The sequence below is a fragment of the Melanostigma gelatinosum genome, assembly GCF_949748355.1.
Source record: "Melanostigma gelatinosum genome assembly, chromosome: 4".
NCBI lineage: Eukaryota > Metazoa > Chordata > Actinopteri > Perciformes > Zoarcidae > Melanostigma > Melanostigma gelatinosum.
The window spans coordinates 13508880-13536468 of record NC_136637.1 but is presented as its reverse complement, the minus strand read 5'-3'; the positions used below and the strand labels follow the sequence as shown (position 1 = coordinate 13536468).

At 41.8% G+C, this 27589-nt stretch overlaps 1 protein-coding gene across 2 annotated transcripts; it reads left to right on the top strand.

The window, feature by feature from the left end:
- On the top strand, positions 1 to 27318 carry dnajc6 (DnaJ (Hsp40) homolog, subfamily C, member 6). Of its 2 annotated transcripts, none has more exons than XM_079266701.1 (18): positions 1 to 485; positions 5247 to 5382; positions 10949 to 10998; positions 11221 to 11369; positions 12341 to 12463; positions 13287 to 13420; positions 14083 to 14277; positions 14524 to 14641; positions 15472 to 15551; positions 15781 to 15974; positions 17560 to 17925; positions 18495 to 18563; positions 19508 to 19609; positions 19935 to 20066; positions 20152 to 20487; positions 20842 to 20990; positions 21436 to 21612; positions 24508 to 27318. In XM_079266701.1, the coding sequence occupies exons 1-18, from the start codon at positions 272 to 274 to the stop codon at positions 24607 to 24609; spliced, it is 2826 nt and encodes a 941-aa protein (XP_079122827.1). In that variant the 5' UTR covers positions 1 to 271; the 3' UTR covers positions 24610 to 27318. The 2 variants fall into 2 exon arrangements, with proteins under 2 accessions (XP_079122827.1, XP_079122826.1); XM_079266700.1 differs by having other exon boundaries at positions 18495 to 18638.
- Positions 27319 to 27589: the final 271 nt, after the last annotated feature.

The following is a 27589-nucleotide window of genomic DNA, read 5'->3' as shown; positions in this document are numbered from 1 at the left end:
AAGAGCGAGAGAGAGAGAGAGAGAGATAGAGAGAGAAGAGATAGAGAGAGAGCGGCAACATATTTCTCTCCCCAGAAAACAGAGGAGAAAGGAGGGTCGTCCTCTCCTGCTCGGACATGTGGTGCACCCGGCAGCACCAGTAGTAGCAGCAGCAGCAGCGGCGGCGGCGACGACTGTTTGCGGCGGTGGTGGCGGTGACGGCGCGGCGTAGCCTACGTCTTTGGAGCTTCTTTTGTCTTTCATTTTTTTCCTTTTCTTGTGTGCTTCGGTAATGAGCTTGCTGGGGGCCTACAAGAAAAAGACTATTTACGATGGCTATGAATCTTTGCAGTTGGTCGATAGCGGCGGAGATAGCTTCAGTGTCGGCAGAGGGAGCAGCGGCAGCGGCAGCGGCAGCGCCACACTCGCAGGTTCCATAGCGGCCACCCTCGGACCGAAGGCGGGCCCGCTGAGAGAGGAGGACTGCAGCACCATGGACAGCTCAGGTAAGAGTCCTCGCCGCCTCCGGGAACGTGGATGTTGATTGTACTCTGACGTGGAGAGCGCTTGGGTATCATGTGATGACTTTACGCAGTATTAACGTGGCCTGTAACTGCCCTGGTGTAAGGGTTTATCAGTGGGCAACACAATGGCTAACAACAGTGAAAGTATGCTATGCACCTCCTGGAACCCCCTCCAGGGCTCATAGTGGCTCCCAGACCCAACCTCAATGGCTAGATTGGGCTATTAGAACAGATGTTAAGTCCCTGTGCCATTGGTTTTGTGTAAAATTTCTAAAATCGTCTGCATTGCATGTGTTGTTCTTACATGAAGTGCAAACCAGTCCTGGACATCTTCTCATAAGGTGACCAGTACCAATTAATTTAACATACAGTTCAGACTAGATCTAAATGTACTGTATGTCTTGTGAAGTATCAAAAAGTCATATATATTTTTTAATCTGCACATGTTTATTAGCACATAATACTATAGTGTCCATAATGTATTAAAATACACATGAAAGCATATACAAACTCATTTTTCAGCCAAAGTTTCCGTATTATATATCACAATAACCACATTTCATAGCCTATTTACTTATTCATATGGGCTTGAAATGTGAAATTGTATATCAATAACTGCACGAGTAATCTCATATGTAAGCAGTTAATAAAAGAGAATATATCCTGCTTCAGTTTTAGTCAGAGGAAACACAACATATAGTTCAGAGGTTTTGTCAACTGGCTGCATATGATGGATTATAAGCCCAATGTATCCAATTAAAACTAAAATCCTTTATCATTTATCTCCTGGTAAATCGGCTTATTAAATTCAGTTATAATGGCAAATTTCTTTTGACACATAATTCCTCAATGAGATAAATTCTTTCATCTGTAAAAAAAACCTCTTGAGGAGAATAAAGTCACTATTGCTATTCAGACCATTGCTACATTGACACTACAACTACTGTTATAACTGTAACTACTATTTGCCACTTAGTTAGTTTATATTCATGTGTCATGCCAGACATTAGACCCATCCAAAAGGTGGTTAAAAGATGCCACTATTTATCAAACGTAAATTAATTAATAAATCATCATCACCACAATATGAGCGTAGTTTCAAGTAACATCTTTATTTACATTTATTTTAACTAAGGTGTACAATGAATAGTAGGCGGAAGACAAATAAATGCTACAAGCCTTTTTTTTTTATCTCTCAGCTTCAACTCCATAACTTAAGTGTTTCACATGTGAACAGCCAAGTCAGTGTTTGTACATCATAATAGCAATAATTATAGCATTTGCAATGAATGCAGGCAAATGGGAAAGTCTGTTACTTTGGACATTTGAAGTTAAAGTCTGTAGAGCCTCACTGCAGTGCTCTGTGGAGTCAGCCAGCCCACAAGGATGGACATTTGTGTGAAAGAAAAGAAGCTGGATGAGAAGGGTCAATGAGGAAAGGGGACTGGGGTTGGTGGTGATCGGGTGGGTGGAGGACGAGGTGGGGGCTCCAGTGTCAGATGTCTGTCTGGTCTGCCAGGCCTCACGGATGCTCTCTTTCATGTACGTGTGTGCCTGTCTCTGTCTGTGTGTGTCCATGTATCCATCTGTCTCATTCACACACAGCCTGATACTGAGGGGGTAAAGGTTGGCACTCAAGAAGAAGGGAGACACGTTCATTGATCTCTCTGGCAATGCTGAGAGCTCTTTATTCTGTTGATGTCCCGCTCTCTCTTACTGTGAGTGGCTTGGCTCTCTGCTGCTGCTGTGTTAGCTGATGGAGCCTGTATCAGAGCCTCCCCCTGGTGTCTGTATTAGCAAGGTTGGTCACTGTAACCGCCTCACGTGTCTGCACACTCCCACATCCATCTGGCCACAAACAGAGAGGCACATACCCGCTAAGCTACATGCAGAGAAGTAGATACAAAATAAAATAGAGGCAAAGCACATCATATACTGGAGAGCAGAATTTTAACGAGTAAAGGTATTCATTCACGCTGTCATTCATTTATACAGCATCATACTCATGATGGGAAACGGCACGAGCAGATGACACGGCATAGTAGACCCAGTTGGACGATAAATAGGAAATAAACAAATCTAAATAGGAGCTAAAATAGCCTTTGATATCGTTGAGAGATGATCAAATATAGGCCACTCATTAAAAAAGGTTTAAATCCATCGCTTTGGCAACAGGACTGCAGGTATTTATGTGTGTATCGAACAGATATTCTAATAAAACAATCTCACGACCTTTGAGTAAGGATCACAAGCAAGGGGTCACCAAAAAGCAAGCCACTGGTCCAGACTATATATATCAACTTTCCAAATGTCACTCGGTGTTAACTAGTGCACACGGCTAACATCTACAGAGGCCGCTGTTTCAAAGAGGAGTACAACTCAGCATTCATAGCCTGTTACTGTTTTATAAAATACTTCATTTTAAACACTGAGGCTGAATATAACTGACAAAAATAGTTCGATATAGTATTAGGCAACATCAAACATTGGGATCCTTATTGCATTAGCAAGTGTTGCCTATCAGCCTAAGCTTGTATTCTAACTGGGGTACTGAGAGCAACATCAATCTTCAACATGATCTCCAGCAATGTTCATTTCTCAACTCTAAGGCTCCTCTGGTTAAGCTGTATAGTAGATGCTTAATCATACGCTCCTTGTCTCATCAGCAGCATCTATAACGAAGCAGATCAGAGTCCCGGGTGGACGCCACAGTCACACACAGTGACACACCGCGGCCCGGCACAGTGTAGTAGCCCTGAGATTCGGGTGTAGCGCAGTGCGTTTGCTGGTCAAGCTTTATTGTTGTGTGCTTGTATCCATCTGTGTCATTCACACCAAGCTGGATATTGAGGGAGAAATGTTCGGGGCTGTAGGAGGAGGGAGACAGCCCACTGATCCCTCTGGACATAACGAGAACAGTCTTTCTCTTTTCCTCTCCCTCAGTCGTCTCTCTCTCTCTCGCTCTCTCTCGCTCTCCCCCTCTCTCTCTGTTTCTATTGGTCAACTGTGAAAGCAATAGGAGGCGGTGGAGTAGGGAGGAGGGGTTAAGCTTTTGGCCTGGTCCTGTTTTTCGCTCTCTCGGTAGTGAGATTCATTTAAAGCACGTTTGTTCCTTCATCATAACATACTTCTTTACCTTTGCAGGTATCTGAACATGATTGGCAGATCCAGGTCAAGCTCACATAGCTCTTGATTTCAAGGCAGAGTTTTCCGAATACATTTCTAATACATTCTGTCATGCTCACTGGGAAATGTGCATAGCAAGGAGGTTAAATGTAGACCAAAACACATATATATATATAGCCTAAATGCAAGGGAAGCATTTCAGTTTGTATCCCTCAGCATATGCTCAATATGGCTGCCATATTAAAGGAATAGTTCAACATTTTGAGAAATATGCTTACTCCCTTCCTTCAGAGAGTTACAGGAGAAGATTGAGACTACTTTAATCAAACTACAATCAGCAAATGGTTAGCTTAGCTTAGCATTAAGACTGGAACCAGAGGAAGCAGCTCGGCTGCGTCTGTCCAAAGACAACAAAATAAGCCTTCAGACTATCCTTACATGTTTGTATGGAATAAATAAACACGAGATAACGTGTTAATCGCTAATTACACAGCTGCTGGCCGTAGCTTCATATTAGTGTACAGACATGATGAGAGTGATATTGATCTGCTAATCTAACCCTTGGCAAATGAAGGTTAAATTGTGATTGTATGGCATTAGCTCTGGATGCAATCAACAAATTAAATGATTAAGAAGTTAAATGCAGTCAGCAGTAGATTTAACAGGGTAAGGCATTGGAAAACAAAGAACATGGATTTTATTTGGGAGCTCAGCTCTTTCGATTGTTATCTTCTCTTTCTTTCTCCCTTACCAAGATTTAACACACTCTGCTCCTCAGATAGATGAAATGATGCAGGCACAGATGTGATAATGTCAGTGGTGCAGTACTCTTTAATCATTTTTTAGTCCTTTATATATTGTGCTTCCATACTTGTGTCAATTGAAAACCCCAGAACTCCAGTTTTAGTGGTGTAGTGAGAATTCTTTATCGCCTTGGGCTAAAGACAAGGACACACACTGTTGAGCAGAAAATGAAAATGATTTGGACATGACAACCAAGTGTGACTGGGTCTGTTCCAGTCTGGGTCAGCAGGTGCTGACAGTCAGCAGATAAAAGCGTGTGGTGTGTTATGTGTTAATCTATAAACAACAAAAAAAACCACGATTATTGATATGAAAATAAGGCTATTTGTATTTAGAGTAATACCTTTTAATGTATAAGAGTCAAAGCAGTACTTCATTGATTTAGTACTGTACTTTTGTTAAGTTGGAGTAAAAAAAGCTGCAGATATCTTGACTTTTAGACGATATAGTATGGAACAATGGGTCAAACTCCAAAAACACTGGATTCTAAAATTCACATAATGCAATAGCTCACGTTAGATTGTCCCTGTCTGGTAAATGCATGATATCTTTCATTAAATAAGTTTCCTGTTTTGAAGTCTAAAGCCCAGACACTGATGACTTATGTGTTATTTTTGAGGTACTGTATTAAACCTTTCTGCAGCCCTTACTACACTACAGCCACGCTGTGAGTGCCCATTCAGTTAACAGCGGTCATTTTAATTGCCACGGGCAAAGTTACATTTGAGTTTTGGAACTTTCTGTGGATCATATGCCTGATGTATATTTTGTTTCCCTCCGGATTCTGACTGGCTAATGGTCCTCTATTCCCAGATATGGATGCCAACTATGGCGGAGGACTGTTGGATATGGTGAAGGGAGGAGCTGGGAAGTTCTTCAGCAACTTCAAAGACAACTTGAAGGACACGCTGAAAGACACCTCCACCAAGGTCATGCATCAGGTTGCCACGTAAGTTATAGCGCTGCATTCATACACATGATGTGCTGTGCTATTGTGTTCTTCTCCTTCAGCCTCTGCCTCCCTATTCCCCGTCTTTCTTCAGATAAATACAATCTGGTCACGATCTCCGTCCTTTCACGCCCTCACCTTTTCAAATGAACCAGGACAATCTTAGAGGACCAACGACACAGGTTGACGTTGCCTCATTGCCTGCTGCCGGTGCTATTACCAGCAATGTGGGTCAGAAAGTATACGTATGACATGTCGTCTGTTTTTTATAATTACATTGTTGAACAACAGGCATGCATTGCCTCTGAAATGCTCAATACTGATATTGTGTAGTCTGACATGACGACTTTATTGGACCCACAGTGTGATATTGTAGAATTTGGAGCAGTTTATAAAGTAAAGCAAAACAACATGAATCACACTGCACAGACCTGGTCACACAGTTGGATTTTGCTCATGTTCATCTAAATATCAAATGTAGCTATTAGCAATTGAATGTTGTTTCAGCCACTGATTACGATGCAAAGTAAGTGTCCAACAGCTTTAGAAGAGAAACAGAGCGCTGTGGATGGAGGGAGAAAAGAGGGAGGCAGCAGAGTCTGGCACGGCTCGGTCGTCCCAGTGTGTTTGTGCACAGGCATCTGCACAGGGCAGCACAAAGGGGCCTCTGTATTGTCAGAAACACACACAGCTCCTCTCTCACTATTGACTCAGCAGGTTTGATCGTTGTGTCTCTGCTCCTCTGCTGCTCACGTCTTGGCAAACTCCCACTCTCCTGTCCATGTCGTTCCAGCGGTGTTTTTTTCGGCTGCCTCTTACCCCTCATCTCAGCTCCACCTTCCCTCTATCTCCTCTCCTCTCTTTGCCGTCTCCTCTCCTGGCTGAATTATTCATGGCAGTTCAACGTGCCAAATGGCCAGTGCACTGCTGATACAGAAGGATTCATTTCATTGGGGCCCTGTGTGTGGTGGTGGTGGTGTGTGTTTGTGTGTGGACTTATATGTATGTGTGAGTGGGTGGTTTGGATAATGGGGCGGTGGGAGGCAGGCTACTGTGGCAACCGGCTAAAAGCCTTTGGAAAGGAAAGGTAGATGGGTAGAGGTACAATAATCTGCCACACTTTAGTGCAGTACACTTTAAAACAGCTTAGACAGGTTTCTTTGATGATGCCACGACAAGTGTCAACATAAGCTATCCCGCTGTGATCTGACACACTGGAGAGTTAACTGTGCTGTTGTCTGCCTTACATTTAATATCTTTATTTAGAGATGGAAGGACAGAAAAGATGACTGTGACAACACAAGTGATTTTCCAAAGTTGAGGGTGCACTCTATGGTTTATTGCCCTCGTAAATCAATGAACAAACATCTTGTGAACTGAGCTATACAACAGACAATATAGTAGATCTACAGAGCAGTTCCAAGCATACTGACAGGATTATATAGAGAGAGTAGCATGGTTTTCTGGGTCCTGCCCATTGACTACCATTGGTGGTTTCCCTGTTTTTTTCCATAAAACTTGGAGACAAAGTCAGCAGTTAATTAGAGAGATTTGATAACGAGCTGCAGGATCTAATGATGTATTCTTGAGAGGTCCGCTGCTCTCTATCACCCTGCAAAGGAGGCTGCTCTGTCTCTCTCTCTCTCTCTCTTTCACTGTTTTTCCCCTCTCACTCATTTTCATTTTTGTCCCAAAAACCATCAACACTGAACTTGTCTCTTTGTCTGTCTGTAAATATTTCTCCACTAAATAGCAATTTGCATCTCTTGTCCATTGTTCAAAATATATTAATCATAACATCAATTCAAGGAAGTCATAATATCTTATTTTAGTCTATCTTCTCTAAAATAAATAGTTGTTTCAACCACCATTTGCTTGAGATCATTAAACCTGCTTTACGGTAACTGCTATTGATCTCTTGATCAGTCCACAACTTTACTGTTTTGATTCACCTCACTGCTCTCATCAACCTGGTTTCAAACCACTGTGCACATCCTGCTCAGCACCAAACAGCAGACAGCACAGTTAGCGACCAGCTGGTGAACATCGTGGAGCATCTAACAGCTAAAGAGCCAGATCATTCCCCCAGAGGTGTGTGGACACAAACCAGAGCTCAATGATTGGACTTCATCGGGTGGACTGTAAATGCATTATAGTGTACACTGCTGAATATGTAAATATGCAACTGTTAGCTCACCATATAACCTTCATAAGTAATATTTTGTCAATGTTGTGTTTTTAGCTTTTTGCGCTGCTTCAAAGTGGGCAAAAAAAAAAAAAAAAAAAAAGCAGGTTTGAGTCAGCCATAAAGAAACAGGAGAGTATTATCTCCGAAACCTTTTGTCTTTCTTCTATTTTTTCCTACTATCTTTACAATCAGGTATTGTTTTGTGGTGGCCTGATTTCTATTCTAGTTTCAAGAAATATTTTGTAATCTTTGTTTACCTCATTGGTAGAAATTTCTCTCGATTACACGATGATCTGCTTTTATATATAGTTGATTCATTTTTTAAGCTTGAACGTCGATACTTTCTGCCAGAGGTGCAGCATGTGTATTCATCCCAGTTTGACTGTTGGAAGACTTCAGTAGAAGAGCTTGCTTGATACAAGGCAAAACCCCTGTGAGCTCAGTTGGCCCTCTTTTAACACCCCAAACTAGACTTCATTGGTTCCTCTCCGCCGCTTATCTATATTCCAGGCAAAAGGCTGTTGCTGAATTATTTAACGCAGCCTGCTTGAATGTTTACCTGGCTGAAGAGAATTTTTGCAGGGAAACTAATCTGCTCAGCTGTGTGTTCCTCCGTCTGTGAGACACTCAATGGCAGTGGTCCAGATCAGTCTGGACCACTGCCATTGAGCCTTATTTTTATTTCTCATCTCTCCCCGTTTCCTTAACACCAACACTCTGTTGGCGTCTCTCGTTGTCGCTCCGTAATTATTTCTCTACCCCACACACTTTATTCCTCACTTTTTCCAGTGGCCCAAGTAAATGAATCATAGCATCAAACCAGAGAAATGTGATGAAAACAATAAATCAGGTATAGTGTCCTGTGTGTCAGACCCGTCAGATTTTATGACCAGTGCCTTGCTGGTAGCTTTTACTTGGTTGCCAGTCTCTACTTTAAAACATGCATTTTGATGTATATATATAACAATGCTGTTGAAAAAGACAAAAAGGCTGTAAAGAATAATATTTTGGAGAGAAGCATGGAGGGTATGTGGAAAACCCAGATCTAATATCCATCAGGATCCAGCCCGAGTGAGTGCGTGTGTGTGTGTTTAGTCACTGGGGACTATGTTAGAGCACTTACTTCTCCACGACTGTAATGAAGCCTAAAATGGCTTTTGTGCTCCTGATGTTTACTTTCCAGTAGGAAATATAAACGACAGGCACTGTGGTGTTTGGCTCTTGTGGGTATCACATGTGTGTGTGTGTGTGTGTGTGTGTGTGTTGGTTGTCTCACTCTTCTGCCCTCACTGTGCCTGTAATTACACTGCTATGCTGCGAGATAAACGCACTTTCAATAACGGTTAAAGACAGAAGTTGGACTGAAAACAATAGCAAAACTGTGAAAACAGTATTGGAGAGCAAATTGAATCATAGTGATTCAAAATGAGAACAAAGATGAGATACCTTAAACAAGAGAGTTTGACCAAAGGTAGTCTGTTGTAAAATGAATAAGTGCAGTAACAAGAGAAGTAAATTCATATATTCCCTCATGCCAGTAAATGAACACATATGCAACAGTAAATGAAAATGAGTCAAACACATAACAGTTAGCCCAACATTAATTAACTGCTGCTGTTAGAAACATATTAGCCCCAGACAGCTATTGAGCTTGATTAGCATAAATAATAAAAGTCCCCAGTGTCAGCTTTGCCCTTCTTTCCAGTTGTGTCCTTCTTCGTCTATTCATTCTCTGCACCACACCTTGCAGTACATTTTAATGGGCTGCAGCTCGAACCTCAAGAGGTCAGGGAGACTGCTCATTTGCATAGTCTATGGCTATTGGCCATGGCCATTTAAACCTGACACCTGACCTACTTCCCTCTTTTAATAACCAACAAGCTATTTCAGGAGAGAAGCAGGGATAGCAGCAGATTTGTGGAATACATTTCCTGGACAAAAACAAAGGACAAGATCAAATGTTTTTTCCAAACATTCCTCTATTTTTACCCCAGGGTAATAAACAATATGTGCTCTAGCAACCTAAATAAGGTCAAGAAAGGTAATTTGCATACTGGCTTGAATAGTATACAGGAGTGCAGATATTCACCTTTCATGACAATGTATGAAACCTGCAGTCTGCATTTTCACTCAGGGATAAACACACAGAAGCGGATGAAAATAGAAACCCGAACTGTGGTCCAATTACTTCATTCTGCAGGGCTTACAGACGCAACAGCTCTGATGGATTTAACTTGGCTTATTTGTCTGTTTTACTAGCAGTTGTCTATGTCCTGAAACAATGCAATGTTTTTTTCTTTTGGAATTGAGATATATGATGATGTAAGATGAATCATAATGTCCAGAAATGTCTTTATGTGGAACACTATAAAATCCCAAGACACACTTAGCGTGCTCTCGCTCCAAAGCAGACTCGTTGAGTAGCACTGCCTTACGTAACCAGGTCAAGGATTGCATTCGGCCCATATGGCACTGCTCCATGACCACACAGAGGTGATTGGCCTAGATCAGGATTTTCACTACAGCGAACAAGTCAACTCAATCTGATGCACGTTAGACTACTAATGTGGTAGTGCAGTGCAGTGAGAAATTGATCCACGTGCCGCTGTTGGATAAAAACATTTTTATAAATTCAAATACAAGAAATAAGACGTTTAGTGAGTCTGTTACAACAAATTACACTCAAATCTGCACCTGCTTCATAGTGTTTCATATGCACTGTTTTCCTTCACTTCCATGGTGCATAGTGGATTACGTGTGTGTGTGCACCCCAGCTGCTCTCACAGTTTTGAAAAAAAACTCCATATGGAAAAGCTAAATTTAGCAATGAAAGGCAATGACGCTCAATTGAAGAATTCACATATGGTATTCCTTTGATCCCGGGCAGATCAGCCTAGTGTGGTGAGCCTGAAAAAGACAACTTCCCCAAAGCCAGACACGCGGAAGCTTCTGCTCTAAAGCCTGTTGAGTCTAATTACTTGGCTGTGCACGACATGCAGCCTGATGCACTGACAGCTGGAGGCAGATGAATCAACCTTTTGGATGCTGGTCATGCATTGATCTTCTCTTTTTAATGATCTGATATATTTCAAGAACAGGGAATCGTTTGACTCTCTTGTCGAAATGTTTACTTTGTCTGAAACCATCAACACACGGGCCTCCTGTATAACACCTGTAACACAACACAGAGCAAGGGTGTTTGGTTTCACTGCACATTTCAAGGATTTGTTAGGGTGTAAGTTGACTCAATCACATTCACTGTGGTTGAAATATTGCTGAAGGCCGACATAGCTTTTGATTGTAATTCTCTTTTACTTCTCTCCGTGTCATGAGATTTGCATGGAAAAGTATTATTTAAAAAATCTTTCTTTGTTACAGGTACACTAAAGGGGAGCTGGATATTGCCTACATCACATCTCGGATCATAGGTAAACACGTTTGGTTGCAGCTACTGGACTTTGTGTGCATGTGTGAGCTGTGTGTAGATGCCTTCTAACATTCTCTCCAGAAATAATGAATCCGTGTCCAAAGCTCACAATTAAAAAAGCTGCATTTTAAACGCCCCGAAAGTTCAAATCATAAGTGATTCTCTGTAACGTCACCCATGACTAAATAAGCAACATTCAAAATACAAACATTTTTATCTTCAGTGATGTCCTACCCAGCGGAGTCGGTGCAGATCGGCTACCAGAACCATGTAGAGGACATCCGCTCCTTCCTCGACAGTCGTCATGCCGACCACTACACCGTCTTCAATCTATCACAGCGTAACTACCGCGGCGCCAAATTCTCCAACAGGGTGAGTGTGATACTGCCTCATAACGCTACAGATGAAACCCCCTACAGATGTGTTAGTTTGTGCCTAGTTGTTAGTGGCTGCTGCAGCATTTTTACTTTATTACAACACTCCAGTGAGACATGAGGACTCATTGACAGTTTGACGGCTATTTTTGGTCTGCCAGCATTTTAAGTGGGAACTGTCGCTACATCTGCTCACAAGCTATGGGAGCACCCTGAGAGAAACCTCTAATTTCCACAATAGGGCCTATCATTACTCACCCCTCCTCTGTCATTTAAGCTTCAATAAGATATAGCAACATTGGGGTTTGTATTTTAGTACACATAACAATCTTTAATCTTCAAGAGATGTAACACAGCAGTGATTCAACATCGTGTACATGCAATGATCACTTGTGACCCGATATGTCTCTAAATGAAAGATCTAAGTTATGGTTCACCAACCAAAGTGTCCCCGACAAATTTCAAAAGCGGGATTTGAATCTGAATGCTCCAACTATTCTATTTTATTCCATCTTTATGGTTATGACTATCTCAGCATGTAGTCATGCAGCACAGCTGGATTTGGTTTCAAGTGGGAGGCATGCGCTGTAGATAAAACAGTGCCACCCTCTGGCAGAAACATCCAAGGAAGCTGTGTAGTTAACATGGCAAAGACGGCCCCCTGTCTGCTTGTGAAAGTTGCTGTAACTCCAGCAGATGACTCATTATGGCCACTGGCGTGTTGTGTTGCTCTGCTACTGCAGTGTTGTTGCTTACCTCCACCTCTTCTTATTTCCTCCCCTCCTGAGTAATGTTTTGGTTTCCTCTATTCCTGCTTCTTTCCCCTTTCTCTCTGCCTTCCTTCGCTATTTGTATTTGCCTTCCGCCCCTTCTCTGCTTTTTTATGTCTGGATCTGTCTGTTTCTGTGTCAATCCCTGTTTTCCTGATTCCTCCTTTGTCTCTTATTTCTTGCACCAACTCATTTCCAGGTTTCAGAGTGTAATTGGCCTTCTCGCCAGGCTCCCAGCCTCCACAACCTGTTTGCTGTGTGTAAGAACATGCACAACTGGCTCAAACAGAATCCCAAAAATGTGTGTGTCATCACCTGCTCGGTAAGAAGACCCTCAGCATATTAATCCCTATCCTCCATTTATTTTTAATTGATTGTTTTATATGAATTGTCCTTGCTTTTTCATTTCTAACCATTCACATACATTGCCATGTTTCATTTAGTTTATGATGAAGTGAAGGCACTTTCAATGTATAAAAATACAAATATTTTGCAATACAATTGCTACGACTGAAGTATTCAGTGAAACAGGCCTTTGTGTCTTTTCTAATTCGGTGACAGCCACACTGTACACTGTGGAGCATGTTATTGCCAAGTCACTGTGGTTGTGCGGTGGCTTGGCAAATTGCTCCATCTTGCATAACCTCCACCAAACGGTCCCTTTCTAAATGAGATGTTTTCTCTGCTTCGGATCACAAGAACGCTTTTGTCTTCCTGCAACCTGAAATGAACTGAGTAAATGTATGACAGTGAATCAATTCAGTGTGCAAAAATCTTGACTACCGTTACATAAAATGTTGGCCTGTTTGGGCACATGGTTTCATCATCAGACATTTCCATAAACTCACATATTAAAATGAACTTCTTTCAGCGATGATTTAGCAGAAAGCTAGGTACAGTACTACTTTAACAGTTCTTCTCATAGCAGGATGACAGTGAAGCTCTACAGCAAGCATTCACCAAGTTAGAATCTCTGTGTTCTGTGGCTTGAGCTATACATGTTCACGCTGTCATTGCTGCAATGCTAAGATGTAAATGGAAGCATTGCAGACGAGACCAAAAAGTATATTATCGAAGCTTTAGAATACAATGATTACCCAGCATTTCTTGAAGTGTCTCAGTGTCTCCTTACTGTGTGTTTGTAGGATGGTCGTGCTTCCTCGGGTGTTTTGGTTTGTGCCATGTTCTGCTTCTGCCACCTCTTCAACAATCCAGTTCCTGCCATGCAGTTGCTCAGCGCCAAGAGACCAGGTTCCGGCCTCTGGCCGTCACACCACAAGTTTGTAACCCTGAACATTTGTGTGTGTGTGTGTGTGTGTGTGTGTGTGTGTGTGTGTGTGTGTGTGTGTGTGTGTGTGTGTGTGTGTGTGTGTGTGTGTGTGTGTGGAAGTAAGAGAAAAAGAAAGGACAGGAAAAATAAACATCTGCAGAAGTTTCACACCAGATGTTTAGACTTTGAGGCCTCTTTGTAAAAATGTCTTCTTTTCTGTGTTTTCTCTACCGTTGAATCCGATTGTTTACAATCGAATAAAGCTGTCAGAAGTAAACTCATTCACATGATAAGCGGGTTTCAGCATTAGACGGGATTTTTCTCATATCTGGCCCTTCAGGAGAATTTCTTTTTTTATTCTAGCATAATTTCAGGTCACTGGCTGTGGTAGGGCAAAGGCTAATCAAAACATGAATAGTGCAGCCAGCAGTCCTCAGTCTCCTCAGCCGGAGCATAAATCTTAGGCTGCAGTAGCTGTATTATTTATCAGTCCATGTCATAGTATCTGACAACATCCTTCATGAGTTTAAGTGCACGTTCACTGAGAGTTTATCTAAATGGCAGCATTAACATTACCCTTATCCTATACACATGACATAGCACAGAGTGAGGCATTCCCATTTAAAACTAACACAGGATAGAAGTGATTATCTTTCCTTCTCTCCATGCAGGTACATAGGCTACGTGTGCAGCATGGTATCAGAGAAGCCCAGTCTACCACACTCCAAGCCCCTGATGATCAAGGGTCTCACCGTTACTCCGGTCCCCTGTTTCAACAAGCAGCGCAGTGGCTGTCGGCCCTTCTGCGACGTCCTCATCGGGGAGACAAAGATCTTCACCACTGCACAGGAGTATGAGAGGATGAGGTAGGGGCATTTTATTTGAAGTGTGTAAGCCTTCAAAAAAAAAATCAAGACTTAATTTAGCCTATGATGTATATGAAGGTATGTTTAAAGAGTCTGAAACACATCATGCCTTTTTTCTCCTCATTCTCCACTCTCTCTCTCTCTCTTTGCGTGTCCTCTAATTATTTTTCTCCCAATTGCTGCCCCATTTATTCTTTCCTCCTCTACCCCTCATGTTGTTTGGTTTCTCCCTCCCACACACTCCAGAGAGCACAGGGTCCAAGAGGGTAAGATAGTTTTCCCTCTGGGTGTGAGTGTGCAAGGAGACGTCATTGTTTCAGTCTACCACATGAGGTCTACCATCGGGGGACGACTGCAGGCCAAGGTAAACTCCATCTGCTCTATGTTGTATACTACAAAGCATTTTTACTGAAAGGGACTAAACTGCAAACCATGTCTGTCTACTGATAAAGTCAACATCCCTATAAAACTTGACAAAAAAAACTATTTTGCACAATGACAATGTTGGAAAAATCTTGTTGGCACATGATCAGCCATGAAACAGTCAGGTGTTGCTGCTAACTGAAATGAAAACTCTCTTTTTAGCCATTTTTGGCTGTTGTTTGTTGTAGTTATCGTATAATTTTACTTCCAACAATATATTTGCTGGTATTGGTTTAAAATTGTATGCTGCGCTTCGTAGGTTTTAATTCAATTTAAAAGTGCGTGCATGCAACCACAGCTTTTACAGTAATCCAAGTTCCAAGGAATAAACCACTAAAATCGAACTGACATTTTAGATAATAACTCCCCCTCTTTTTTAATTGCTGTACAAATCCATTTAGGTAAATGGGTTGAAGTGGACATGTTTACAACCAGTTTCTTTACAGCTGGACTTTTGATCCGCTTAGGCACCACATACTCTATTGAGCATGTGGTGCTCTATGGTCTATATTCTACAAATCAGTTGATATATAAAATGCTGTCATAGGAATTCAGTCGAAAACTATGAGAGCAGGCTTGTAAAATTCTAAGCAAAGCAACATGCGATTTCTTAGTGAGTGAACATGACATAGTCCAACATAAAGTTGTACTTAGGACAGTTAGGATAATTGTACAGTGAGAGACTACAGTGCATTTGACTTTTGATGCAATTTGGTATGATACACTAACATATCCCATGACTCACACTTACATTTGTTCTACTGCCGTTAGGTGTCCAACACCCAGATCTTCCAGATCCAGTTTCACACTGGCTTCATTGCTCCTGGTACCACCATGTTAAAGTTTAACAAGTGAGTACATGTCTTCTATTTAATCACTGTGATTGATCATCTTGTTGATCCCTTTAGATATCTTAATACTGTCACCAACAACCTGAAAATACAATGAGCGCAAGTAATTGTTTGACAGAGAGGGCTGAAATCATGATTTTTCGAGCACATATTTTAAACAATCTTGCCAAATACTGTCTGTTTTCCCTCGCTGTACTTCTCACTATAACACGATACATTTTCCTCTCAGACCAGAGCTGGATGCATGCGACTCTCCTGAGAAGTACCCCCAGCTTTTCCATGTGGTACTGGACGTGGAGGTGGAGGGGGTGGATAAACAAAAAGACCTGACACCACCGTGGGAGCAGTTCCCCTGTAAAGATCTCAACCCCAATGTGCTCTTCTCCTGCCATCAGGAGCATCAGGACGCACTGGCTATTGCTGGTAGAGTGGGGACGGCTACACTGGGGACAAATATGACACACAAACAATAATGTTGGCCACATATACTGTATATATGTAAAATAAATAGCATAGGCCTAATGTAGCTACATCACACTTTAGATTGGAAGCTATTTTATAAAGTTTGTCTTTATTAATCAGCCTTTCTGAAAAGCTCTCTAGTTTTTCTGTCCATAACTAAATAGGTGTCCACTGCCATATTAAATGCCCGTGGTGTAGCCAAAGATAAAACAGCGATTATGATGTCAGTATTCAATCACAAGCAACATCTGTCAAGACTCTGTACCATTAGCAGCAGTATTTTAGAAAGTTAAGCCAACAATATGGACCTGTATCAAGTCTCAGCTCACAAACCCAATGAAAAAATAGGCCTACTTACAAAAACTGATGCTAGCCAAAAGCAAAAAGGATCGAAACAAGTGACTAATACACATCTAAAAATACAGTTAAAACACAGTTAAATGCACAATACAGTTAAAACCAAATTTATATGCAAAAATGTATAAGATGGTGCAGAAATGCAATCGATAACTTGAGGTAGGATAATGTGGTATGTGCAAAACACACATTCACATACATTTACATGCAGACACAAGAACACACGAACGAACTAACTCTAATTTTTGTCCCGACAAGATGAAATGGAGGGATTGGATCTGGAGGGTAAGACAATAGAGGAGACCAAAGACCTTTTAGAGAAGTTAAACAGGGATTGGTTCAATTCAATCACACTCTCCCCAAAATGTAGAGAGAGCATTGAACCCAGAGACCAATATATCTTCTGTTATTGGGAAATCACTTGGCTGTTTCCATTTACGATCTGTATTGATTGAATTGAAATTAACCCCATCCTTGTTATGCAGTGATATATCATTTTGGTAGATGATTTTAATCTGTCTCTTGAATAAATACCAAACATCTAGAGACATGAATACATTGCTCTTGTATGTAATTCCCCTGATGGCCTACAACAGCAGACTAATGTTCCCTGTACCCAGAGAAATATGGTGAACTGGGAAAAAAAGAACATAATCCCAGTGATGGTATAGCAAAAGGAAGCAAAGGGGAAAACTGTGCAGCTATAAGTGGTAGAGATTAAACATGTTCTACCAAAGTGAAATATTGCTCTTGATTAATCCTAGCTGAGGTTTATAGTCACACGTACATCCCATCCCTTCTTTAAAAGCACACTGTATATTCTATTGATTGGACTCGTAAATTAAGATTTATTGTGTTGTTATAGAAATGACTTCGTCTAATTGTTGTAGCTAAGAGCAGCTACCAGTGGCAAACTGCAAAGTGTGCAGTTTAGTGTATTATAGCACACAGTACACAGAATCAGAAGAAAAGCTGGTGCTTGTAGCAGAGATGACCTACATAGTTGTCCATTATGCCCAAGTTTTCCCTCTTAACCTACTCTGTATTTCAGTCTGCTTTGTCCCAATTCATTTCCTTTGTCTGCGTTGTTATTGCTCTCTACCTTTTACCACTTTGTATGCTTCTGTCTCATTTGGTAATTAATTACACCTCTCCCCTCCCCTTTTTCCTCATTCTCATACACCTGCAGAGCCAAGTCGGCCTCATGCAGGTGCAGACAGTCGGGGCCATGGTGAGGAGAGCGAGCCCTCGGATGATGAGATGCTCTCTCTCTCCAGCCAGCGAAGCAACGCCGGCACGGCCCCGCAGAGACCCGAACCCCCTGCTTCAATGGCTGCCGCCCCTGCACCCGCCGAGGAAGTGGATCTTCTTGGCCTCGATGAGATGAACCGACCTTCATCTCATCCCCCTTCTGCTGCAGCCGCAACGACTGACCTCCTCGGGGACTTGTTCGGGGGCCCACCCCAGCCAACCAGTGGGGCGTCATCTGCCCAGTCCACACCACATAAAGTGGTCCCAAACACTGGCTCGCCATGTCCCTCTCCTGCACCAACAGGTGAGATCCCAAGTTGGAAAGTACATTCGATTTGAAACACAACCCTAAAACAAATATTAAAATGTGATATTGTTTAAAATAAGTTTAGATTGCTTGGTTCACATTTAGGGTTTTAGTGTTTTTTTCTAATGACTGATAATTAAGCGTGAAAGTTCATTCTTAGATTTAGAAATAGTAGTCTGACAAAATAATTTGAACAAAGGTCAGTTTAATAGCTCTCTCTGGTGCTTTCAACATCTTCTCACAAATTTCATCAGATGATATGTTGTTAAATTTCCTCTTCCCATGCTGTTGATAAGCGCATACATTGACCTTCATTTTAAATAATGTTTTCACGCTAATACAGTTAGTAATTATTAAAAAATAAACGCATCAAAATATAAATGCCAAGAAGGCAAAAATATGCTATACTCATTCTCACACCTGGTTCATGATAATTTAGACATCTGAAAAACACATTCTGTATTGCAAAAGTGAAGAAAATAAAATGAAACAACTTTTATAAAAGTAAAACATACAATTTTCTAGAGTAAGGCAATGATAATGGTGGGTATGTATGTGTCCCTCAGCATTTGATCCCTTTGGGACGGGTCCCATGCCTAAGCCTCAGGACATGATGGGTTCATTCCTTGGACCAGGTAATGTAGGGCAGCCAGACCCCTTCCTGCATGCTGCTCGCTCTCCATCACCCACCCTGCAGCCTACAAGCTTGGGTAAGGCATGCTTCTGCCTGCTGCACACTCTCACAGCATTTTGGATGTAAAAGAGTCCATATCAGGGTAAGACACGTTATGCAGTATCTGCAAGTCTGCTGCCCCACCATAACACATTAACATGCATCGTCATCATCTCTGTTCAGCAACTCTGGTTAAAATTTCTAAAACTTGTTTTTCCCACCAAGATGTATTAAACTGTCCTGTGTTTGTTCATGACTTGTTCCTTTCTCATATTTTTGTGCTCTATTATTGCTCACTCACGCACAAGTCTTGCAAGAGTTCGTCTTTTCTCTATTGCTGCTGTGTGGAAATGAATGGGCTTGCATGATGTCTGCTGAGTATTTGCAGCCTGTCTGATTAGTAAGCATAGATATTGCACGGGCTTGATATTTCACCCCCAGCATGAATAATTCCCCATCAGCTTGAAGACATTTCTTTAGACTTCACACCTTTACAAAGCAGTGTGTGCATGATGAAGCAAGACAACAACAACATTACTGTGTCAGTAGGCCTATTAATCAGTGTATAATTTAAAATTGACAGTAATATACTGCTGGCGTGAACCCAACCTGGGCTGGCAGTAAGGCTTAGAACACAGGTCTGAACAGGCCTGATACATTTGTAGGAGAGGTTGCAGACCTCTAACTAGAACAAATAATACACTTTATCTGTGCCTTTCGAGCAAGGAGATATCAACAGTAAAAAATCTGTTCCAAGAACGAACAACTACATCCATTTAGACATAAAACTGCCCCCTCATAATGCCTCTCATGAGACTCAACCCTGTTATTATTTTTCCCAGGCTGTGTGGGTGAGTCACTGTGTTCTCAGCTCAGTGTGTGACAAACTTTCATGTGCTTGGATAGGCCGGAGTTCCCCCGTCCCGCCCTCCACCCCATCCGTCAATATTCAGCAGCAAAACGCAAAGGGAGGATGGGACTGGAACAGACCTGCCACAACAAGCACAGGTAGAAACCAGTACCCCAAACACACACACACACACACACACACACACACACACACACACACACACACACACACACACACACACACACACACACACACACACACACACACACACACACACACACACACACACACACACACACACACACACACACACACCAACAGCACTAAAAGTTATTCTAACACATTACTGGGGAAACCAACTCAACCAATTGTATGTATTAACATCTGTGAGAGCTGGTGGAACTAAATGCTGAAGACCAAAAGAGCTCTGTAAAATGAAGGGCTACAAATATATGACTTGTTTGTTGATTTTTCCCGGAGCAGGCTTTGGTATGGGCAGTCGGTCAGCCACTACTAGCCCCACAGGATCGGTCAACAGCACCCCCACCCACCAAAACAAGCCAAACATCTTGGACCCGTTCGCTGACTTAGGAAACCTCGGGGGAAGCCTTGGAGGTCAGTCACTGGAAATATTCTGTAGCACATTAGCCGTTGTTATTTCAACCTTACTACATGTCATTATCTCTGTCCTTTCCTTTAGCGGGTCCTGGCTTCTCCAGCAAACCCACCACTCCTACTGGAACCGCCCCTTCCCTCCCTCCCATGGGCTCCCCTTCGCGACCTCCTCCGTCTCCCCAGCATGCAGAAGGGTGGCAGGCCAACGCAGGAGCCGGCTTCCCATCGTGGCAGCCAGGTGCTGGAGGCGGTGGAGGATGGCAACACCAAGGACAGGGCCCTGCCCCGCAGCCAAAGCCCAGCCCCAGTCACACCCCCATGACTCACACGTCGCCCCAGAACCGACCCAACTACAACGTCAGCTTCTCTGCAATGGGGGGAGGCTCGCCCAGTGCTGGGGCCAAAGCACAGGCTAGCATGGGTGAGCATGAGATGTGGATGAGATGTTGTCTCTTATGATGAAAACGATGTGGTCAGGTTGTGAATTTGTTAAATTCTTGTAGGCATGAAATCTTTTACATAAATTGCCCTAATTATTTGAAGCTAGATGCCCTGTATACATCATATCTTTTGAATTACTCCTCTCTACATGTTTATCTGTATTGTCTCTGTTACATAAAGTACCAAGCCCTTTCATTCTTCAGTGGGAGTGAATCTCTCACTCAATCAGTAGTTCTCAGAGCATTGCAGCATGTAGTACAGGATGGTAAGTGGCTTAAAATGGCTTTAAAACAGTATGTTTTCTGTCTTTGTTGTTTGCATTCCTCTCTCCCAGGTTCTAAGCCCAAAGTCTTGCATGCCAACTTTGATGACCTGCTATCTGGTCAGGGCTTTGCAGGGGCCAAAGATAAGAAAGGGCCCAGGACTATAGCAGAGATGAGGAAGGAGGAGATGGCCAAAGAGATGGACCCAGAGAAAATAAAGGCAGGGGATTTTTTCTCATGTGATGTTGAGCTGTGCACTAATCATTCAAAGAGTGGTTTGTTGTCCTTATTTGCTGTTGTATTTTTGTGTTGGATGTTGTATTCTGTATATTTTGCTGTTTCTTTGAGAAACACCATGAAGTCCCATGACGTTTGCATCACTACATCTGAGTAGAATTGCATTTCAGTCACCTGTTTATCCAGTGTGGCACAATACAAGCAATTCAGTAGTTCCCAAAAGTAGGACAGTGCACTCAAAAACTTTTGGCGATTAAATCTTTTCTGTGTATTCCAGAGTTTATGATGCAACTGATGTAGGTCTCCCATGACCAAACTGGATCCTCTAATTACTCTAAAAACATTTTTACCAGAGCCAGAAATCACGAATTTCTAATTATTGTTTCAAATCTGGCTCCCTCTCCTTCCCGCTCCTGTTTGTGTCCCAGATTCTGGACTGGATCGAGGGGAAGGAGCGTAACATCCGTGCTCTGCTGTCCACCATGCACACTGTGCTGTGGGAGGGGGAGACGCGGTGGAAGTCTGTGGGCATGGCTGACCTGGTTACTCCGGAACAGGTTAAAAAGGTCTACCGCAAAGCAGTCCTGGTCGTCCATCCAGATAAGGTGAGACACATTATGACCGGTGGACATAATAATAACAATAATAATAATAATAAAGTGAGGCTCTCTACCTGTATGAATGCAGGGAGAGAAAATAAGACTCTTTGTCCCATTTTAGAACAATTACCGTTTCATCCAGATTTTCCCCATCACACAATATTATTCATATATTTTTTGGCCTGCTCTTTTATTTTGAAAACACCATATATAGAGAAGAATTTAACTTCTCTTTGGAGCAAACTGGACTTGCACAGCAGTGTTATTACACAAAATAAGGAAATAGTTCATGTTTTATTATTATTTAATACTTGTGGGTCAAATAGTGTAATGTTACAATTTTTTACAATTGTTAAACTTCAAAAAGTTCTGTCAACACCAATCACAGATATAGAGCGCATTTAAATGAATTGTGTATTTGTGTTTTACAGCTGTGTCCCTGAAACCCCGAACAGAAGTTAAAAGTTCTAAAACACATAATCTGTTCAAAATCAGGTTTATGAGCAATTCTCATAAAATTAGTAATTATCAAGATGGTAAAACAAAGTGATTGACAACGTGTTTTGAAGCACATTGTTACAGTTTTACTGTAATCTAAGAGACATATACCATCTAAGGATTAGTCATGTTGGCAAAGTTAAAAGGAAAATCCTAGTGCCATACGATTGCAAGTTGTTTGTACTTAACTTATATTAAAGATGAACTTTTTCACACATGATATAAAGAAAGCGAGTAATAAAATGAAAACAACCACAATGATCAGCACTTCAACAGCACGATGACCCATTGAACCAAAAGCAGTTTTCAACCAATCAAATAAAGAACTGCTATCCTGGTGAACAGAGTTGGCAGTATCATGAAGGTGCTTAATTATATCGCCAATCGTAGCGTTATAGTCAGGCACAAAGGTACAACATTCAGAGCCAATGACAGCACACGTTCCTCCTTGGGCTGCTAAAAGAAAATCCAAAGCTGCTCTGTTTTGTAAAGCTAAAAGTCTAACAGAGGCGAGTTCAGTTGACAGAAGCATGAGAGCCTTACCGGTTTCATTAGCTATAACTTCTATCGAATGAGACAGATCGGCGATTTGATCTAATGCAGACATAATTCCGTAAAAAGGAAGAATGGGGCCGAGTGTGTTCTTGAAATTTGATTGATGGTGAGTCCCAAAGACATCTGAAAGCCCACGTTGCACCCGTTTGACAGCTTTCTGGGGCAGGGAGTGAGCCACCCTCATAGCCGGGATGACGTAGGCCAATCCGCAGCGGCCATTATAATCCACGGGAAGATACGGGTACGCAAGGTTTCCACATACCCAGTACATTCCTACAGGAGAGGAGATGGAGCATCTGGCAGAGTGGTGAGCTAGAGCACTGAAGCGACCCTGGCCTGCTGCTGCCAAACATTGCTGAGGTGCAGAATCCAGACGTTTAAATTCCATATTGGTTTGTCTTGGGTCCCATTTGAATGAACGAAGGCAGTCTGATTGTCCCACGTGTGTCTCGCCGTCATTCTGGAGACACCAAGAGAATTTTTTCGGGATGAGCTGTATGGGAACAGGTTTGGGAGTGTTGAGACATCTGTAGCAGTTCCCATGTCCTCTAGAACAGTTAAGTGGTCTCATTTTGGAGAGCCTGGAGCAATCAGGATGAGAATAGGACTGAGATAGCGGAATATGCATGAGGTGGCATGTGTCGCAGTCAGAGGCAGGTAAGGCCATCAGAGGTAAGCCTTCTCCAGCTGTGTAGGGCATTAGGCCACAGACATAACAGCTAGAAGTAGGGCTTATGTGGTTGGCTACTTGCCATGCCATAGTCAGAAAAATATTGATGCCATCTATGCTTGCGTCTGGTGCCTTCACGACCATTGGGGCTCCTGTGGTGCAGTCCACCAAGATCAGTGTTAGGAGGTATAGGATCAGGGGCATTGTTGCAATGAATCCACAAAATCTGGCTCCAGATCTTCACAGTCAGACCCGCAAGGAAAGTAGTTTGTGCCTGTGAATAAATACAGTGAACTGAGGCAAGGGAATGGCAAGGGAAAGGCAATCACAACAGCAGCCGGTAAAATGAGCTTACCTGTGGTTTCAGTCTTCAGCGAAGCCTTTTTCTTTTTACTGCCAGGAATGCTCAGTGGTTTAAGGTTATGTCTCTGTGATCTGCTGGGAGAAACTACTTTTCAGCCTGCTAATCATCCTCTCTTTTATCAGAACAAGTAGGTGCAACCCCAAATGTACGCAATCACAGGGGTCTAGTGAGTGAATCACAAGGTCAATACCCACCAATCAATCAGTGCCAGACGGCAGCATTTACAACTGGGACGACTTAGAGAATGCTTTCGGTCAGATATGGTTCAACTGCATAAGCCCACAAAAACAAGGGCATATTGATTTGGTGTGACTAAAAGTAAATGCATACAAGGAAACATAAAAATAGATCATTCATCTGAACTAAACTAACTTGTTTTTTTTTTTACTGACGAACACAATAAAATGTGTCAAGAACAGTGTTTGGAGGATGAATATCTTTGTTGTTGTGCAAAGTTTATTTTTGTTTAATTTGTTCATTCATTTGTTTTGCGTAAGGTTTAGTTTTTTTTAGACCTGTTTGTTGTTTTTTGTCAGCTTTTTCATTTTTCTCCCAAAGGTTCATCACCTCTGTGTGAATGCTTTGAGATTATATTATATTATAGTTTCTTTTTTGACTGCAACCACAGAGTCATATATTTTAAGAGCCTGTGTCAGCTTTAAAATGTCTGGCCAAAGCTCAACCTGTCAAGTTAGGTTTTATATCCAAGCTTCCCTCGTTTGCATCACTCATTTGGATATGGCCAGAAGTGGAGAATGTTTTCAGGTGATTTTTCCATGAGTTTATCTGTTTTTCTTTCTGTCTTCCCTCACAGGCAACAGGAAAGCCCTATGAACAATATGCCAAGATGATTTTCATTGAACTAAATGATGCCTGGTCAGAATTTGAAAGCCAAGGACAAAAACCCCTCTTCTGAATAAACAGAGGAAGTGAGCGAGGAGAAGATGTCCCTCCTGATTCTGTTATCCAATCCTAAAAATGTGTCACCATTTCTGGTCAACATACTACAGCCGCACCCTACAACATCTGCCTTTATACCTGTGCTTTGACCCGTACTTCTCGTCTCACCACACACAAACACAGAACATCCAGTTGATCTGCAAGACGGCAAAAGACGACCGAACTCCAGCCTCCAGACGAACAGTGCGATTGAACAAACAACTCCACGTAGCTCACTTGTACCTTCCTACTGTATGTATGTGGTGCAACATTGCCCTTTCTCTGTTTGAGTGTCCTTTGCCCCGAAAACACACCGGGCAATCAAAGCAGAGTCACCGGGACGTCTAGAAAAACAAAAGAAACGCTTGATTGAGGGGAGACAGCTCACACGATAAGAGAAAAACACATCAGGGAGAAAATTGAACAAGCATTTCACAGACGGCTGTCAGTAAAGGAGTCAGAGCGGCAGCGTAGTCTGTAAGGCACAAATAAGCATTTAACCGCATTTACCCACAAAACATTCTGCTGTACTTTGTGTGAAAATAAATTGGATCCACGATCAGTTCTGTCATATCAAATTTACAATTGAATGTTCTTAGAAGTACAAAAAAGTCAAGTTACAATCGGTGTGTCACTGACAAACCTGCTTTTCATCCAAAACAGGCTGTTTGGAACTGTAAATTAACAATCTATCTTATTTAGAAAATTGTAATGAAAGTGCAAAGAGAGTGAAAGCAAACTGCTATCAGCACTTTTGACAGTAACTGATTACTGGTTGGCTTCCATCTCCATGAGCCTTATTTATTTAGTCTGCTGAGGATAATTGAAAAAGAAAATGAATGGGGCTCTCAAATAAAAACACTGGACAGAGGGCTGCTACAGTTTAGGTTTAATGTTCAGATGTCAGATTGACAAAAAGGTGCTTGTACTGGAAGAGTGATTCATTTTTGGTGTGTCTGATGTAATCACGCCTTGTGTGTTTCCATGTTTGAGGGAACTGAGGATTGTATACTGTATTTTAGGGTCAGCACATGTACACCATGGAGCACCTCGGGGCCTCATGCCTACTCATTCATAAATGAACACATGTATTTTTGCAAGGGAGCTCTGTGAAAGCACAAACTTCACTCGGTGCAGCTTTGAAGGAAAGCCATTGTTATTTATTTATTTGTTCACTTCTTGCTTCTTTTTATTTGATTGTTTTGTGTAGCAGACCTGCTGCGTTTTTTTGTGGTTTAAAAGAACTGAACGTCATCGGCTAATGTATGTAAAGGACATGTTTGGGATTTTATCAAACTTTGTCAGTCATCAAATGACTGACAAGATAGCAAAACATGGGAATAGCTTAACAGTTGATACAAGGATGTAAAATATCCTCACACTGTAGGATGATAATGTAAACTGTTGGAGAGAGAATTAATGTGGTTCACATTATCACATCTCAAATGACTACTTTCACTCAGAATCGACTTATATCTGCTTACATTTCAACACTTCATGGAATTTGTTTATGTTTGTGAGATATTTTCCATCTCAGCACTGACACTTTTTTCGACAGTTGATCATTATCATGCAGCTTTTTGTCTGGCTGAGTAATACTGTCATGCATCTCATATCTACATTAAGGTACAACACACATGGCTTGACATGTTAGTTTGAATCCAGAGCAGATTTGAATTCTCTCCATATAATTTCACAAATATTCTGATGTGATTGTTCCTCTGTATGTTGGAAATTGACTCCTGACATTGTCTCCTTGTATAAAGTGTTTCACACTCCTGGGATGAAGGCCACGGGCCAATGACAAACATATGCAAAAACAGAATATGTAATTACCTATTGGAAAGCCGAAGCCGACGCAATTCTCAATTTATTTTTAGGCGTTTGAAGTTTTCACAGGAATCCAATGATCCTATAACATCTTCCGCTTCCAGCTTTGCGATGCTGACAGAGCTCTACTGTCGAGATACTTTATTCTGTTGTTTGACATCTGTTATCAAAAACGTGTTTACAGTCAATTTTCACACGCACAAATTGAGCAGAATATTTGCCTTTACATGTTCATGAACTGTTCTTTATATCGATTTCATGCTCTCTGGTTCTCTCTATTTTGGAGCTCTAGGTTGTTAACCCTCATAACGTTTTTTTCCCCCTTTGTTTGACTTCATTGTTACCCAGGATTCACATTGGCTGTGTTGAGGATTTTGACTGGATATACTGAGTATGACTGCTTTAAAGTGCTGTTTCTTTAACTGGACAGAGCGTCTTGACTGAAATGGGTCCCTGGACAAGACTGAGTCTCAGTCAGAAAAGGCTGAACTCTGATCTAGAGGCTACTGCTTTCTTTGGTGACTTACCAGACACAGGAAGCTTGTAGTATGTGCTCCTGTGCTCTATTTACACTGAGGACCTACATGTGAAATAACCCCCATAAGCTCCCTCACTGACTGAATTCTCTCTCTGCAATCTTACGGCTATGTTAAAAAGCTAACCTCTATACTGTAGTCAATGGATGTGTGTTGGTTGAAGTTGTGGTATGTATGGAAGTGATCAGATTTGTAAACAGACTACTGTACGTTATGTGTTTGCCTGTCTGCTGTTCAAGTATGACTAAACTGTGTACAAATTATGTTCATGTGTTCCTTTTCAGGTCTGTTTACCGTTACAAGATGTACATAATGATCAAGTGCAGTGCACAACAATAAATAGTAAACAGAAAACAGACGCAGCATTCATCAGGTTGTACAGAATTTGTTTCTTGATGTGTCTCATTTTGATCACTAGAGGGCAGCAGCGTACAACACATGCACTACACTGCTGCCGTCTTGAATCACGCACAGTGTGCTCATTGGTGGAACAAGTACAGATCATTTACTTCAGTAAAATAATCTGTACCACAATCTAAAACTACCCCATTATAAGTAAATATCCTATTGCAACGTTTTACTTTGTATTTT

Excerpts from the sequence above, each read along its gene's own strand:
- dnajc6 (XM_079266700.1), top strand. The coding sequence starts at position 272 with ATGAGCTTGCTGGGGGCCTACAAGAAAAAGACTATTTACGATGGCTAT. Across the intron at positions 10,999-11,220 it reads CATCACATCTCGGATCATAG|TGATGTCCTACCCAGCGGAG; the intron begins GTAAACACGTTT and ends TTTTATCTTCAG. Across the intron at positions 21,613-24,507 it reads TGGTCGTCCATCCAGATAAG|GCAACAGGAAAGCCCTATGA; the intron begins GTGAGACACATT and ends CTTCCCTCACAG.